This window comes from Alexandromys fortis, unplaced genomic scaffold (genome assembly GCF_014885135.2).
Source record: "Alexandromys fortis isolate MF-2015 unplaced genomic scaffold, M_Fortis_MF-2015_v1.1 scaffold_193, whole genome shotgun sequence".
Taxonomy (NCBI): Eukaryota; Metazoa; Chordata; class Mammalia; order Rodentia; family Cricetidae; genus Alexandromys; species Alexandromys fortis.
The window spans coordinates 2,136,418-2,150,995 of record NW_026068083.1 but is presented as its reverse complement, the minus strand read 5'-3'; the positions used below and the strand labels follow the sequence as shown (position 1 = coordinate 2,150,995).

General features: G+C 43.9%; 1 protein-coding gene across 1 annotated transcript in view; it reads right to left on the bottom strand.

Moving 5' to 3' along the window:
• The window catches only part of Pitpnb (phosphatidylinositol transfer protein beta), a 51,279-nt gene that overhangs the window by 8,864 nt on the left and 27,837 nt on the right, over positions 1-14,578 (bottom strand). The window contains exon 7 of the mRNA XM_050122089.1: positions 9,931-10,095. Coding sequence (XP_049978046.1) covers positions 9,931-10,095 — 165 coding nt within the window. The remainder of the gene's footprint in view (positions 1-9,930; positions 10,096-14,578) is intronic.

Genomic DNA, 14,578 nt, shown 5'->3' with positions numbered 1-14,578 from the left:
TCTGTTTGTGTGTATGCCTGCAGGCCAGAAGAGGGCACCAGACCCCATTACAGATGGTTGTGAGCCACCATGTGGTTGCTGGGAATTGAACTCAGAACCTTTGGAAGAGCAGGCAATGCTCTTAACCTCTGAGCCATCTCTCCAGCCCCCCCAGCTGGGTTTCTTGACTGCACTCCCCACCCCCTCGTGGAGAGTTAGGAAGGGTGATGAGACATTCACCTGGGTATCTAGCAGCTATCTGCCACCTAGTGTAAGCAACTCTGCTTTAACCGCACACATGGCCGTGGGGAGGGTTAGTCTGTGTATAAATACACCTCACTTTTAAAGCTGACTTCAGCAGTCATTAAGTGGGGACCATTTACACATCACCACGTTAGGTGCTATCAGGCACACAAAACTGATTCAGATAATGTGTGTTATTTTCTTTTTTTAATTTTTAAAAAAGATACTCTATCTGCATGTACACCTGAATGCCAGAAGAGGGCATCAGATCCCATTATAGAAGGTTGTGAGCCACCATGTGGTTGCTGGGAATTGAACAAGACCTCTGGAAGAATAGTCAGTGTGCTCTTAACCTCTGAGCCATCTCTCTAGCCCACACATGTGTATTTTCAATAGTGTTGTCCTTGGTGGGAACCATCATTAAAGACTCTGTAGTACACACAGATGTTATCAGATATGGGGGTAGCAAGTTATGTTGAGTCAGTCATCAATAAGTCAATAAAACGAGCCAATTTAATAGTGGCAAGCAGAAAAAGGAGGACTACTCGATGTGATCACATGGGGAAGAGAGTTAAAGACATGCAGCAAACCCCTCAAGTCCATCTCTGGGGTCCTAAGGTGAAACTGAAGGTTAAATAGAGGGTTAAGGCTGTGTACATAAGCCCCGACAAGATGAAGTCTTATCCTCTAAGGTGGTGATAACACGTTACAACACTGTGGAATCTCTTCCTAGGAGACAAGCTCCCCCTCTGACAGCACAAGATTCCTGGGGAAATCCCCACGACTGAGTCTACTGTTTCAATAATCTGAAGTCAGACTGAGACACATTCAAGTGTCTCTCTAGATATCTTCATTTCTACCATGCCAGTTAAACTGACACCAGCCTCCCTCTCCTCGACTGCAAGCTTGCTCTCAGCTGGACATCTGGTATGGTAGAGGTCAGCCAGCTTCTATTGGACACCCTGCCTTGAAGCTCTACAGAAAGGACCGTAAGGTGAGCCTTCCATAGACCATCTCTTCAATAAACAATGAGGTGAGGACATGCTAGGGCCTTTGATCCAATGAGTGCTGTTGAGCCTGAGCAGAACGTGGCTCAAGTGTGAGGCAGGTCTAGCCGGTACAAGGTCAAAAGCAGGGGATCCACCCTGGTTCCGACCTTCACTGGCTCCGCTCTTCTAGACTATCCACTGAGGTGAACCGCAGATGGTAAACCAAACATACCCTTTACATCTAATGGCGTGTGAAGCCCTTACATCCACACAAGGCCCTGTTCACACTCCCTGCAACACTAACAGCACTAAGCATTTTTTTGTCTTGGACAAGTCCTGGTAACTCTGAGCTATAAACAGCTTCCTTAAAACCCTAAGAGCTGCATACCTCATTCTCCACAAAGCCTCACCCATCAGAATGACAGCTCTTCAGAATTCTCCCACAACTTATAAAAGCAAGGGGACTAAATGCAACACAGGCGCCCTCCACAGGTGGGCCAGGACTCCAAGCACACAGTGACTCCACAATGAACCAGGCTGTTTCCCATATGCTTCCTAGTGATGCTGGCAAGCTACTTAGGCCAATTAACACAGCAATTTATAGAGCCTGCACTGGGTTATAAAAATTATTTTAAGGGGAGGAAGTGGGATCTGGGATTGGTATGTAAAATGAGAAGATTGTTTTAAAGTTAAAAAAATTTAAAAATTATTTTAAAAAATAAATGGGACCAAAAAAAAATCCTAGTTCTTGAAGCTGTCTCCCCTCAGTCTTTTTGTGTTCCATCCAATTTATAAGCAGTTATTAAAAACAAAATAAAAACCCACTCAAATCTGTTCAAGGAGACAAAGGCCTGCTGCCTCAACTTCCTGGTGTAGTTTTCTTGGTAGATACCAGTACCTCACTGAAGTTACCAGAAAGCAATGACAAAAGTAGTATCAAAGAAAGACACTAATGCACAAGCTACATGTTTTCCTTCAATAATAAATATGCTCGTGGTATTTTAAGTGAAATTCCTGTTTAAAATCGACTGATAGGGAGCCATCCCTTAATTCAGGCTTTAAACTAGTGATTAAGAATAGGGCTTTATGGGCGGCGGTGGTGCACGCCTTCAGTTCCAGCACTTAGGAAGCAGAGGCCAGACTGGTTCCAGGAAAGCCAAAGTTACAGAGAGACCCTGTCTCAAACAAACAAACAGGGCTTTAAACAGTTCCACAATCTGACGTGGTAGGATGAAAAGCTATTAACTCTTATCATTTGCCCTGTTATCAGAAAAGCAAATACAAATATACTAACTTATTCAGAACAAACCCACTCAGTAATACTCTCCATACACAACACTTTTCAAGTCTTCTAAATGACAGCTACTGTATGCACAGCCAGGAAGGACCATTTGACCATTAAAACCAGGCTGGCCCTGAACTCAACAGTAGTTCTGCTTCTTGCAACTGTATCTATAGGAAGAGCCACCTTCCTAAGATCCTCTGGGAGAAAGGACAAACCAGTAGCAAGATGCATCTAAATAGCCAGACTCCTGTAAAAGAACCAGGCCATGTGAAACAGGTTAACAACCACGTTTTTTCTTTTAGGTTCAACACTGTATTTTCAAAACTCACATGATTTTATCACTGGTGGGAGAGGTTACCTTGTTATTAAAAAAAAAACAAACCCAGAAACAAAACACCTGACTCTTAAAATATTTTGGCTCTCAGTCACACATTTTAGGACAAAGGCTTCCTTTGCCTTAACTTTTATGGGTACTCTTTCAAATTGCCCTCTTTTCTTTGCCTATGACAATATAAGTGTGCTTGGGCTCCTCCCACCCCTTTTTGATGTTTACATCAAAGCTAAATAGACTGAGGTGAAAGCTCAGTTAGGGCATAAAATATTTGAGATTTTAGTTGCTTATGTAAGTATGAGTGTTTACGGTGCCCACAGAGGCTAGCAGACAGACAGCACTGGATCCCTGGGACTGGAGTCACACATGGTTGTAACTCCCCATGTGGGTGCTGGGGATTAAACCCGGGTCCTCTGGAAGTCGCCAGTGCTTATAACTGCTGAGCTGTCTCTCCAGGCCTTCAGTTTAGGGCCTTTAACAGATAAGATTGGTCCAGCCCACGTTTAAATTTTTCCTAAGATTAAACAATGCAAAATAAATCACAGGCATTCTTGGGGCTACCAGAGCATTCCTGTAAAGAGATGTGCAACTCAGATGGCTCAGCAGGTAAAGGTGCCAGCTGCAAAGCTGGACTTACCAGAGTTCAACTTCAACCTCTCATGCCACACGATAGGAGGACATCGACTCCCGCAAGTTTTCCTCTGCCCCTGATGCATGCTGTGGCAGGCAAACACAAGTGTATACAAGTGTTTGCTCATGTACACACCTTCGTGCAATAAATATAATACACATTTTTCAATTTTTTATTCTATGTGCACTAGAGTCGTGTCCTGCATGTATGTATGTACATGTTTGCCTGCCTAATGTTTGCAGAGATCAGAAGAGGACATCAGATCCCCTGGGACTGGGGAACTTGCATGAGCCAACAAGTGGGTGCTGGGAACCAAACCAGGTCCTCTGCAAAAACTAGTGCTCTTAACCAATAAGCCATCTCTCCAGTCCCTAATTAAAAAAAAAAATTAGAGAAACATTTAATTTTCAAAATTGTGACAGAAACAAGTAGTAGCCTGTATAGGTACCTGGGATCTCAACTGCTGAGGGCCACAGCTTCCTGATTCTTTATAAACAATACAAATGTGTCTCAATGTTTCCTCTTTATTGTTTTAAAAACAACTGCCTCTCAAAACAACAACAGAGGGCAGGAACAGAATAAAGGTCTCTCACACAATGTTCCAATCCAGCCAAAGCTGAAGATTTCATTACCTGCAGCTAAGACTAATTCTGCTAGTTCAAATACCATTATTCTGCCAGTCAGTGAGTTTTATAAAGATTAATAATTAAAATGGAAATCTTTTTAAAAGAAGGGGAACACTGGTTGGCTAACAAAAGAACAACCAGAAGTTCTGTAAGAGAGTCCTGAGCTAACAAAAGAACCCCACATTATGTTTTTTCCCCACATAATTTAAATTTCATCCATAATGTAGCATGCACTAGTTAGCTGCAAAATGTTTTCAAAATTGCATTAAATAGTTTGTATAGTCACAGAATTCCTTACATTTCATGTTACTAACTATAAATGAAACTCCCCAAGTCAAATCATGTTTTCAATTTAAGAGCACATATTAAGTTACTTTGAGGCATGCGGCCGAGGCCTTCAGGGAAGCAACGGACACAGCAAGCACACATCAGGCCTGAATGACTTGCAGCAGCATGTGGAGCTATGTGGTAAGCAATCAGCCAACATTAGCCTCAAGAACAAATTTCTTGAGTCTGTGACAAACAAATATATACAAACCTAAGAGAATAAAAAGAAAAGCATCTGAGGGCATTCTCCTAATTTCTTGAGTCTGTGACAAACAAATATATACAAACCTAAGAGAATAAAAAGAAAAGCATCTGAGGGCATTCTCCTAATTTCTTGAGTCTGTGACAAACAAATATATACAAACCTAAGAGAATAAAAACCTGGTCCTCTCGGCCTCACTAGCTTCATACGCTCATCTCGTGGGACGAAGGTGGGATGGGGTGCACTGGAGTAGAATCAACGCTCTGCAGCAGTAGCAGCAGCAGCAGAGCAGTCTTCAGTGCGGTTCACACTCCCCCAGCATTTTAGCTTTTCAGTGGTAGGCAATCAGAATGCTCAGTTTTGGCGGCCGAATTCATAGTGTTAAGTTTCCAACTGAAATCTCACTAAGAAAGCTAAAAATAAATGTGCCGTGAGGGCTGCCAGAGTGTGCACCAGCAAATGTCAACACAGGATCACAAAACGCGTGCCAAGCATGTGCACCACAATCTCAGCAAAACCCCACTCTCCAACGTATACCATCTTCGCTTCTCCAGACCGCTTTTACTTTGTGAGTTTTCCAGACAGGCCTGGGCTGGACATTGTGTTTTTCTACATCTTACTGATTTTCACTGGTTTATGACAGTTAACTAATTCTGTACTAAGCACCCACTGAGGGTACATTTACAGCAGGCACTACCAGACACCACAGTGGTTTAGCACAAGACAGAAGGTGGAACAAGGAGACCACTTTGACCTGAGGCACCAACTGCACCACATGGGCGCCCACATACCTCTGGTGGGGTGGGGGTTCATGGTGGAGACTCTTAACTTCAAAAAGATCCAAAAGGTAAACTAATCATAGGTAATTTCATAATTATAGGGAAAATTAATTCAAACAGGAAGACCCCTGCTTGTGAACAGATCAACAGAGTCCAGGCTCCCTTACAATACCTTGGCACGGTTCACACCCTTCCTCATCGGGAAGCGATCTTGTACAAGTACAGCTGCAGGGTCCCACTTCACTAGACTCATGAAGAGCCTGACCAGAGGCCTGCTCTGCCAAGTCACTTCCCAAACAAGGCAGCATACATTCCAGAGTCCTGAATCCTGCAGATCTGTCTAGAAGCAGAGGCATTCCACAGCCAAACCAAGGTGAAGGCTAGCAGGCAGCAGTTTTACACGTATAAAAGCTAAAAGTAAAGTCACCAAACTGTGTAATCTCCTCTGAAAACCTTGCATGTCTGTAGACCTCTTTATTGCCCAGAATCCAAAATGTGGCTTAACCAGAAACCAGTTTGAGTTCTGCACGCTATAGTTACAGGGTTTTAAACACGAGACCACAGGGAGGAGGCGTGCTTTTAGCTGCTATGGGCCTCAGGCATGTGAAGTTCAGGATTTGGGAGCGTGGCAGGCAGCATTTTCCATCAGGAGAGCCGCAGGAGGAAGCTCTAGGTGCCTTCCCCACTGGTCTCCACCTGGAACAGGACTTTCGCAGCAGGTTCTCTCTCATCGCTAACTTCCACTGTTCCCATCCCTTACATCTTACATTTCATTTGACAACCAAGGCTGTTGTCATCTTTTCACACATATGGGTACAAAGAGACAGCAATCACGAGGGCAGGGAGGAAATAAACTGCCATCTCTACAACTTGCAGCGCCCTTCTCTAGCCTGGAGAACTCAGAATGGCCATGAGGGCTGTTCCAGAATGTGACTGAGCAGTGTATAGAACAGGAGCCTGAAAGGCCAACCTCCAAATGCCAGGACACATCAAACCAGCATAATTTCTGGGCCAACTCCTTTACCTGACCCAATTACCATATGCTCCAATGTCTGGCACTGCAGAGGCAGATGCTTTGGTAGAACCTCCTAGCTATTAACAATCATCCATCTGTAGAAATAAAAGCTTAACTGTTCAACAGTGTCTGACTTAAATGAAGAAAGATATTAGGCCTTTCATTGGATTAGAATGACACCATAATCTTCAATTTGTGAAGCTGACACTCCCAGGTTCAGAAGCGGGAAACTGGAAAGCTTGGAGGAACACACATGTAAAATACTATTGCAACCCTTATGAGAGGTGGCTGTGCCAGTGCCACAAGACAAACACACCCTCCAGATAGAAACCAAAACCTACACATACATATGCATGTGTGTGCATGCACACCGTGCCACGGAGAAATAAGATGTTCATCAGCAGTTCTGCCTGGAAGCTAACTTCCTAATCAGGTTATAAATTGCTCTATTAGCATGCACAAAGTCACTTCATGTTGAACTCTAAGCAACAAAGATCTTTTAATTTCCTTCTTCAGAAGGAAAATGAGCATACAACTCAGACTTATGTCTCTAGGGCTACAGTGTATTCCTGGTTTTGTTTGTTTTTAAGTAAAAATATGTATCGTACCATAAGGGAAAAAAATAAAGCCTGTGCCTATGACAAGCCTGGGAAATGAGAACATCTCTTGAGCAGCAACACCACCTGGCTGTGGAAGGAAGGCTGACCTACACCAAGCACTAATCATTAAACACTGTAAGGACAAGGGGCTCAGACTGGTGACCAAAGGCAAATCAATCCTAGCTATAGTGTGCAGGGCTGTTTGGTACTAGAGAAGATCTCTGTGGTGTAAAACAGTGCAACACCCCCCCCCCACACACACACACACGGATCGAGACCTTGACGTTCTGACACCACTCCCTGTGCCCAGCACTCACTCACATCATTTCATCCTCTCAATGACTGCTGAAGTTGGTGCTAACAGCTGCACTTTAGAGGTACGGAAACTGAGGGTCAAAGTTTACACGATCTAAATCCTAATATATATGTCTTCACAGTATTGGAATGCGTCTCCTTTTGTGCTCCTATCACTGGAGGTGTGCAGAACTGTCTAGCACAGAGTTTAAATGTTACCATGCAACACGACAAATGTAGCAGACAAGGATCTGCCCCATCACTCTTTATACCTGTGAGCAGCACTGGGCTCAGGTCTGTGGACCCGCAGATCTGGGTTTCTCTGGCTACATTTCTCAATTATAAACAGAGCACCTGTACCTGACTTAGCCCACTGTAAAGTTTGGAAGGTTAAATGCGACCTTTTTATAGTACCTGGGACGACAAAGAACCTTCTCGCTTCAATTGAATATAGCCAGTAAGTACAATTCGAAGTATCCCCATATCAAATGAGGGAGTGTCACAGCAATCACTAGGGTGTAACTCAGGAACAGAGCACTTGCCTAACACGTGTCAAGTCCTGGGTCTGATCCCAAGCAACTAAAACACACATGTAGGCAAACAAATAGAACCCGAGGTTTTCACTTAGCCTGCTGCTGAAGCAGCAGGTGGATGATACAAGGAGGGCTCACGGAGAGGCTACGTCTCAACCTGCACAGTACAGCAGAGCGTGTGCGAGCGTGTGCCATACCCTCAGCACTCACTGGCAGTGCCAGTTGTTTTGTCACGCCCACACACATTTCTTCTGTTCCCACCCTGCCACCAGCACCACCAGGCAGAGTAAGGACACATGCCCACTGACCAAACCCATAGGTGCTCGCTCATTCCCATGTGTGCTCAGCTATTGTCACGAATGTAACCTTTATGTCCTTGCACATCCGTATATGGTGGTTTGGCTTGTTTTTCTTCATTACCCCAACATTCCAAAGCCATGGCAGCTCAGTCAGAAGACTTGCTTGCTTCTTATGAATACCTCCACCTACCACCGCGTGGATGAAGTGAGCAAGTGATCACTAAGCAGATGGGTCGGAGGAGCCTTCTGATGGGCAACATGAAGTCACTGTTGGACTTGCTTCTCAAGGCACAGCCCATTACGGCTCATGCCTGTCATCTTAAGTGTCATGAGGCCGAGGAGGGGAATCACTAAGTGTTCAAGGGCTGCTTAGGCTGTATGGTGACCCCCAGCTAGCATGGGCCCCATCATGAAACCCTGTCTCCAAACAAACTTAAGCTACTTCAGAATTTTAAGGAATAATCACCTAGAGATAAAGGTCTTTGGGTAAGCATACATCAAAGTAACAAAGCAAGAACAAGCAAAGTTATTTACACACATTCTAATTTCCTAAGACGCAGAAAAGCCAAGCAAAAGTAAAAAACATTAAGTAATTCTACAGTTGGTTGGAAAACCTCCTAGAAGTACCCATGGGAAAGCCCTGCACCCATGTGACACCCACCATGTGACAGGTGTGTAAAACCTATACTCCAGACTCTGGTAATTGGGTGAAAGAACTCAGTATTTTGTCATAAGCCTTCTGCTTTTTCATCCCCTGTGAAAGAGTCGGCACCACCTCAGCAGGGATCGAGGGATATATCCTGGAGAGCCACCCCAGCTTGGCCTAGGGGTGTCTAGAGGATGTAGCTACAAACCTGGAAAAGGGTGGGGACACTGAGCAAACCCTTAGCGTGGACTCAGATGATGCTTGTGTGACATTTACCACTTCCTGAGTATTAAGTCTCTAGTCATGGTTATTAGGTTGGAAGAGTTTTGAACTCTACCCTGTAAACAAATGTGAAAATAAGACAAATTATAATTCTGTCTTTCCTTTCTAAGATAGGGTCTCACTGTGTAGCCCTGGCTGTCCTGGAACTCTACATACACCAGGCTGGCCTTGAACTCATAAGAAATCTACTGCCTCTGTCTGAGTCCTGGGATTAAAGCCGTGAATGACCACACCCTGCAATGGCTCATTTCACATTAAACAAAGTCAGATCCCTCCTTCCTTTTAGTTGATGTGCAACAGTTTACAATACAGTCATAACAGAAGTTATAATAGGGCCATTCAGGGATGCTGTGGGTAAAAATATCTGCTCAGGTCAGGTTTGGGTGTTTATGTGCCTCCTAGTCTGTCAAATTAGAATAACCTGCCACCAACACTTAAGCCTTGTTTAAGGGATTCCATTTGGTGGAGTGCACTATACAACAAGACTATGTTGGAATTGCTTTTCCTACTTCATGAATGGAGTGAAGGTGTGCTCTACCTGAATGCAAACACTTGCCACGAAAACTGCTTTGGTGTTCAGCTCTCCAGAAACCTACCTACCAAAAAGGTGAGGGAAACACCTGTGTGACGGGAACTCGTTTAGAGTAGATGCCAACTAGACCCCACTACAAACCTTCATTTAACATGGATTTCTTTACTGTCTGGAGTCAGAAGATGTCACAGTCCCCAAAGAGCAAACCATCTGCCCCTCTTCAAGGTTCCTCAGCATGGCATGACTCTGTTAATGTAGCGCACACTTACAGGCCAACTGCAAATGGTCCTAAGTCCTTAAGCAAAGAAAACCCTCTGCGCAGTTTTTATTTTTCATTTAAACACTACCACCTCTTTTAAGAATTGGGACCTGTCAATTATTATGTTGTCAGGACTCCACTTGTCAGCAAGGTCAGCAGCCAATACCTTCCAGTTAGGTCCCAGGGGGCCTCTCTTGGTCTTGACTGAATGGAATAATGCAGGGTCCTCATCAGCTTTGTAGTCCTGTAAAGCAAAACAGAGTCAAAGATGAAGAAGAAAACCAGAAACCACTTTTTAATCTTGCCAGGCGGCTTTCTGCAGCTAGAGCTCCCTGTGCCTTTACACACGGGGAAACGGTCCACACACAGCACCCGCAGTTTGTATCCCATTACTTCCTAAACTTTTGTCTCAACTATGGAATTAGGAGTGTTGAGTGATAGCAGCCCACCAAGATCAGTTGCTGGGCTGTGAAGCATTAGAGTTTGAGAGCTGACAGTCAGCAGACATGCTGAAGAACTAACACCTGACTTTCGACAACACCTGCACACGGTGGCGCTGGGCTGCTTCTGTCACTGTGAGCCACTACTGCACTACAAAGACCACAGGCCCTGTTCCTGCACGTCCCTCCTCCCTTCCCGGCTAAATCTGTGTTCTTCATGGTCATAAAAGGTAGGAACGGGTGACTGAAACTCTTCAGTAACAGCAAACCAGCAATGACCACAAAATCTACGACTCACGCATGTAAGCTCTGTTTCGTTCAGTGCATCCTGCCTGGCAGATTGTACAAAATGAGTTAAATCATTTCACTCAACTGAAGTTTCTGTCCCTCTCCCCTGCTCTCTCCACAGGAGCCAAGTTATTTTTGGAGTGTGCACAAACGGCGGGAATTTCACTAATGGTTACAACACAGACCCAGGGTGCGCCACAGCACTTGCAAAGGGCACAAACACTGTGCAGAAAGTGCCCAAACCAGGCTGAGAGGAAACCTGGCTGCAAACTGCAGTTCTTTGGTAAGAGTCATTCAAGCAAAGCATGCACGGAGCATGCTCCAAAGCGAAGAAAATATACTGGCAAGTGGTCACTTAGAAGAGACCAGTTGGTAAATGCATATGGCATGCTATTAATTCCTAGGGAGGGTTATAAATAAACCATGAGAAAGATCAGGGAAAAAAACTAAGCTTTTTAGAAGCATGCTTGGGTAAACATGTGACCCTGTACTGGAGGTCATCTCAACACTGTCTCAGAAGCTAGAGAAAGGGCTGAAATTGTTAAACACATGAAGCTGGCTGGCTTCACTGGGTCTCAATAATTTGAAATAGTTAATGTAGTATGGCCAGGACATAAGGCCAGTCAACATTATGCAGAAAGGACACACAGGGAGGAGCAGACAAGCAGAACAGAGTCACTTTACCTGTGTGTACAACAGCACTGATTTCACTCTCCCAACTGGGAGGAGTTCATAGACCCACACCTGCATCATTAAAACTGGCATGCTTTCTCGACTCAGAAAAGAAGCGACTAAATAGGGGATCCTAAAACTTGCACTCAGAAGAAGTAAGCTACCTGAACAAATGCATACCTATAAGCCTCTAAATCGTTCTCTTCTAGAGCAAAGGCTCGAAATTAAAGCCCACTTTTCCCCCAAATTAAAAAGCATCATTACATCAATCACTTCTAGTACCATTTCCTTCCATCAAAGACCCTACGGAATAGCTAACACAGGACAGTAAGGGCCAGAACACAGGGTTGGTTCCTAACATCAGTCTAGTTCAAAGTGGCATACAAGACAAGACAAAATAGGTACCCAAAACCCAAGAAGTATCTATTACCTACCAAAGGAGAAGAGAGAACATTCAGTCAGAATCAAAACCAAACAAAACCAGTTAAGAACACACCCCATTCCAAGAGACAAGTGGCCTTCATATTCAAAAGTAAAAAGAAGCCGGGTGGTGGTGCAGCACACCTTTAATCCCGGCACTCGGGAGGCAGAGGCAGGCGGATCTCTGTGAGTTCTAAGCCAGCCTGGTCTACAGAGTGAGTTCCAGGACAGGTTCCAAAGCTACAGACAAACCCTGTCTCACAAAACATAAAAAAAAAAAATGTTTAAAACATTTCAGCAACTAAATTCTAACAGCCAGTCTAATGCCCAGAAGGCTGGCCATGATTCACCAGCCTATGAGAGCAAACCCATGCCCTTTTTCTCTTATTGACTGGGGTGTGAGGTGGCCATGGCCACACCAGTCCTGTTTTCCCCTTTTATTTTTACCAAACCTGAGCTGTAAGTGAATTGAATAGTAAACACATTTCTGTGCATGAGTAGCTGACAGTTATAGGTTGCACTACTGTTTTATGTGACATTAATAATAAAAATGCAGAAGGCTAATAAATGCCACAGCACAAGACAAGCCTTGGTTTTGGATGTATTCAACTGCGAAAGGGAAGAGGGAAACAGGAGTTTAGAATTGAGTATGGAAAACTGTGGAGTGCTGTGAAATTTAAACCTGCCCCATACACATGGGAAGAGTAAGTAAACACAAAATAAACTGTACACAATTGCCTCTATGGTGAAAGGAATAAAACCAATGGCATTAAAGAAAGGCAGTCCCTGCACTAGGGCCAAGCAAATTCTGACCGGCATCAATCATTTCCAAGTCGGCCCCAACAGACCAGCAAAGGTGTCAACTAGAGGGTCAAAATAGAGAGAGACCTCATTGTTTCTTTACTCCAGTTCCATGGCAGGCAGATACGTCACACATCTACAGAAACCCTCTGTAGTAGATGCAGAAACTAAAGAAACCGAAAACCTTGTGAAAGTGTCACTCCAGACCTGACAATATTTCAGAGGGCACACCACAACAACAAGCCTTCATCATCAAGGCAAGGTAGCCATGGCTGCTTTTCTAAAACGCATCATGAAGCTCACCATCCAGTAAGGAACTGATAAAAGTTCCCTATACCTGGACTTCAACCAGAGTTTTATGTGTATGGGTGTTTTGCCTGGATGTGTATCTGTGTACCCCACACGCAAATACTGCCTTCAGAAGAATCTAGAAGGTGGCACCGGATCCACTGAAACTGGAATTACAGAAGGTTGTGAATCACACTATGTGGGTAATGAGAAGTGAACCTGGTCTTCTGGAAGAGCAGCCATCTCTCCAGCCCCTCCTGAACTCTTTGATCTGTTCCCTGGCTCATATGACTAGACCGCACAGCCCAGCCACAGGTGTAAACAGGTGTAAGTAATCCCAGGAAGCAGACAGTTAAAAACCAAGAAGCAGTTCCAGCACCAGGAGTATCCAAGTGGGTTTTCTCTCTGTTTTTCTCTCTAAGAATGCAAAGCAGCAAACACTAAAGATATTATTCTAAAAATATAATATAACCCAATTATTAACAATAGCACCTTAACCCTGACAGGTGAGAATAATGCACCTTGTCAAAACCTAGACATTTTGCGTGAGTTAGTTTGAATCTGTAAATGTTTAATCAGTTGAATTAAGTAGCATAATATGAAAAGGCAGAAAGTGGATGCAGTTTTCACAACCTCAATTTTGTATTTCTGCAATACACACTATTTTCTTTTTTGAATAGTATCTTCTTGCTGAATTTTACGTTGGGTATCTGATTTGGTCTCTGGATTTGAAAACGGGTTGATTTATATCCATATCACAATGAACAAATATATTCCTTCATGTATGACAGTTTCCGCATACAGAATGCAACCTCAGCTACCAATTACAGCTGCAAATGAGCAATAGTGTGGAATGAGACAGCCTGCTGGCTTTGTTAGTATTCTGTCTCCTCTGGGATCCCAGGGGGAAAGGGAGGCTCTGATGAAGAGAAGCCCCTGGCTCATGGTTTATCGTGCTGGCCACCAGCTGCAGGCTTCTCATCTCATTAGTTCTTTTAGAATACTGTGGGTGAAGACAGCTGCAGTCTGCTTGAGTCTTCAGCTCCTGGGTATTCTGAAGGCTGAATCTGCTATGCACTTTCTGTAATCCTTGGGGAAAAAAAGAGCAAATTCACTAGGCCAATGAAATACACTTTAAAAAAAAAAAAAGGTTTTAAAATCAGGTTTAAAGCGAGCAAAATCTTATTATACTAAGGTGAATTGTGCTTAGCATTTTTTGTGATCTGATTTTAATTACCTAGACAATGCCTAGAGGCCTGGTCAGGATAAGGACCTGTGAAACCATCATTATTAGCTGGGTACACCTTTCAAGACGGTACTTGCTCCTCCATCAATAGTGCTCAAATGACACAAAAGCACAATGGCATCAGCGTAAGACAACATTAAATTCGTGCTAACCAATGCTATATCACCCAAACTCTTATTTAAGTAAAAATGAAGTCGAATGGAAGCCAAGATTCCCCCCCCCCCCAACAAACTGAAGTACAATATGGTAAATAAATGGATTAGTGTTTCCACAATGGAGTCACAAGAGTGCAGTCATTAACCTCATCTAAGGAACTGCTCTGTCCTGGAACAGGAAAGCTACACTACCTCTCGGGCACACATCTGTTATTGACCACCACTCTCAACAGAAACCACATTAATTTTGAAGACAAAGAATATTAATTTTATGAATTTTTTAGCCTAGTGGCTGCCCCCCAAAATACAAGCATACAACCTTTGCTGAGCCAACCTAAGTATGTCCTTGCACCCAGATTTAACTCATGATTATGAATGGGGAAGGGAGTAGGAGGTGAGTTTCTTGACAGCTCGTGG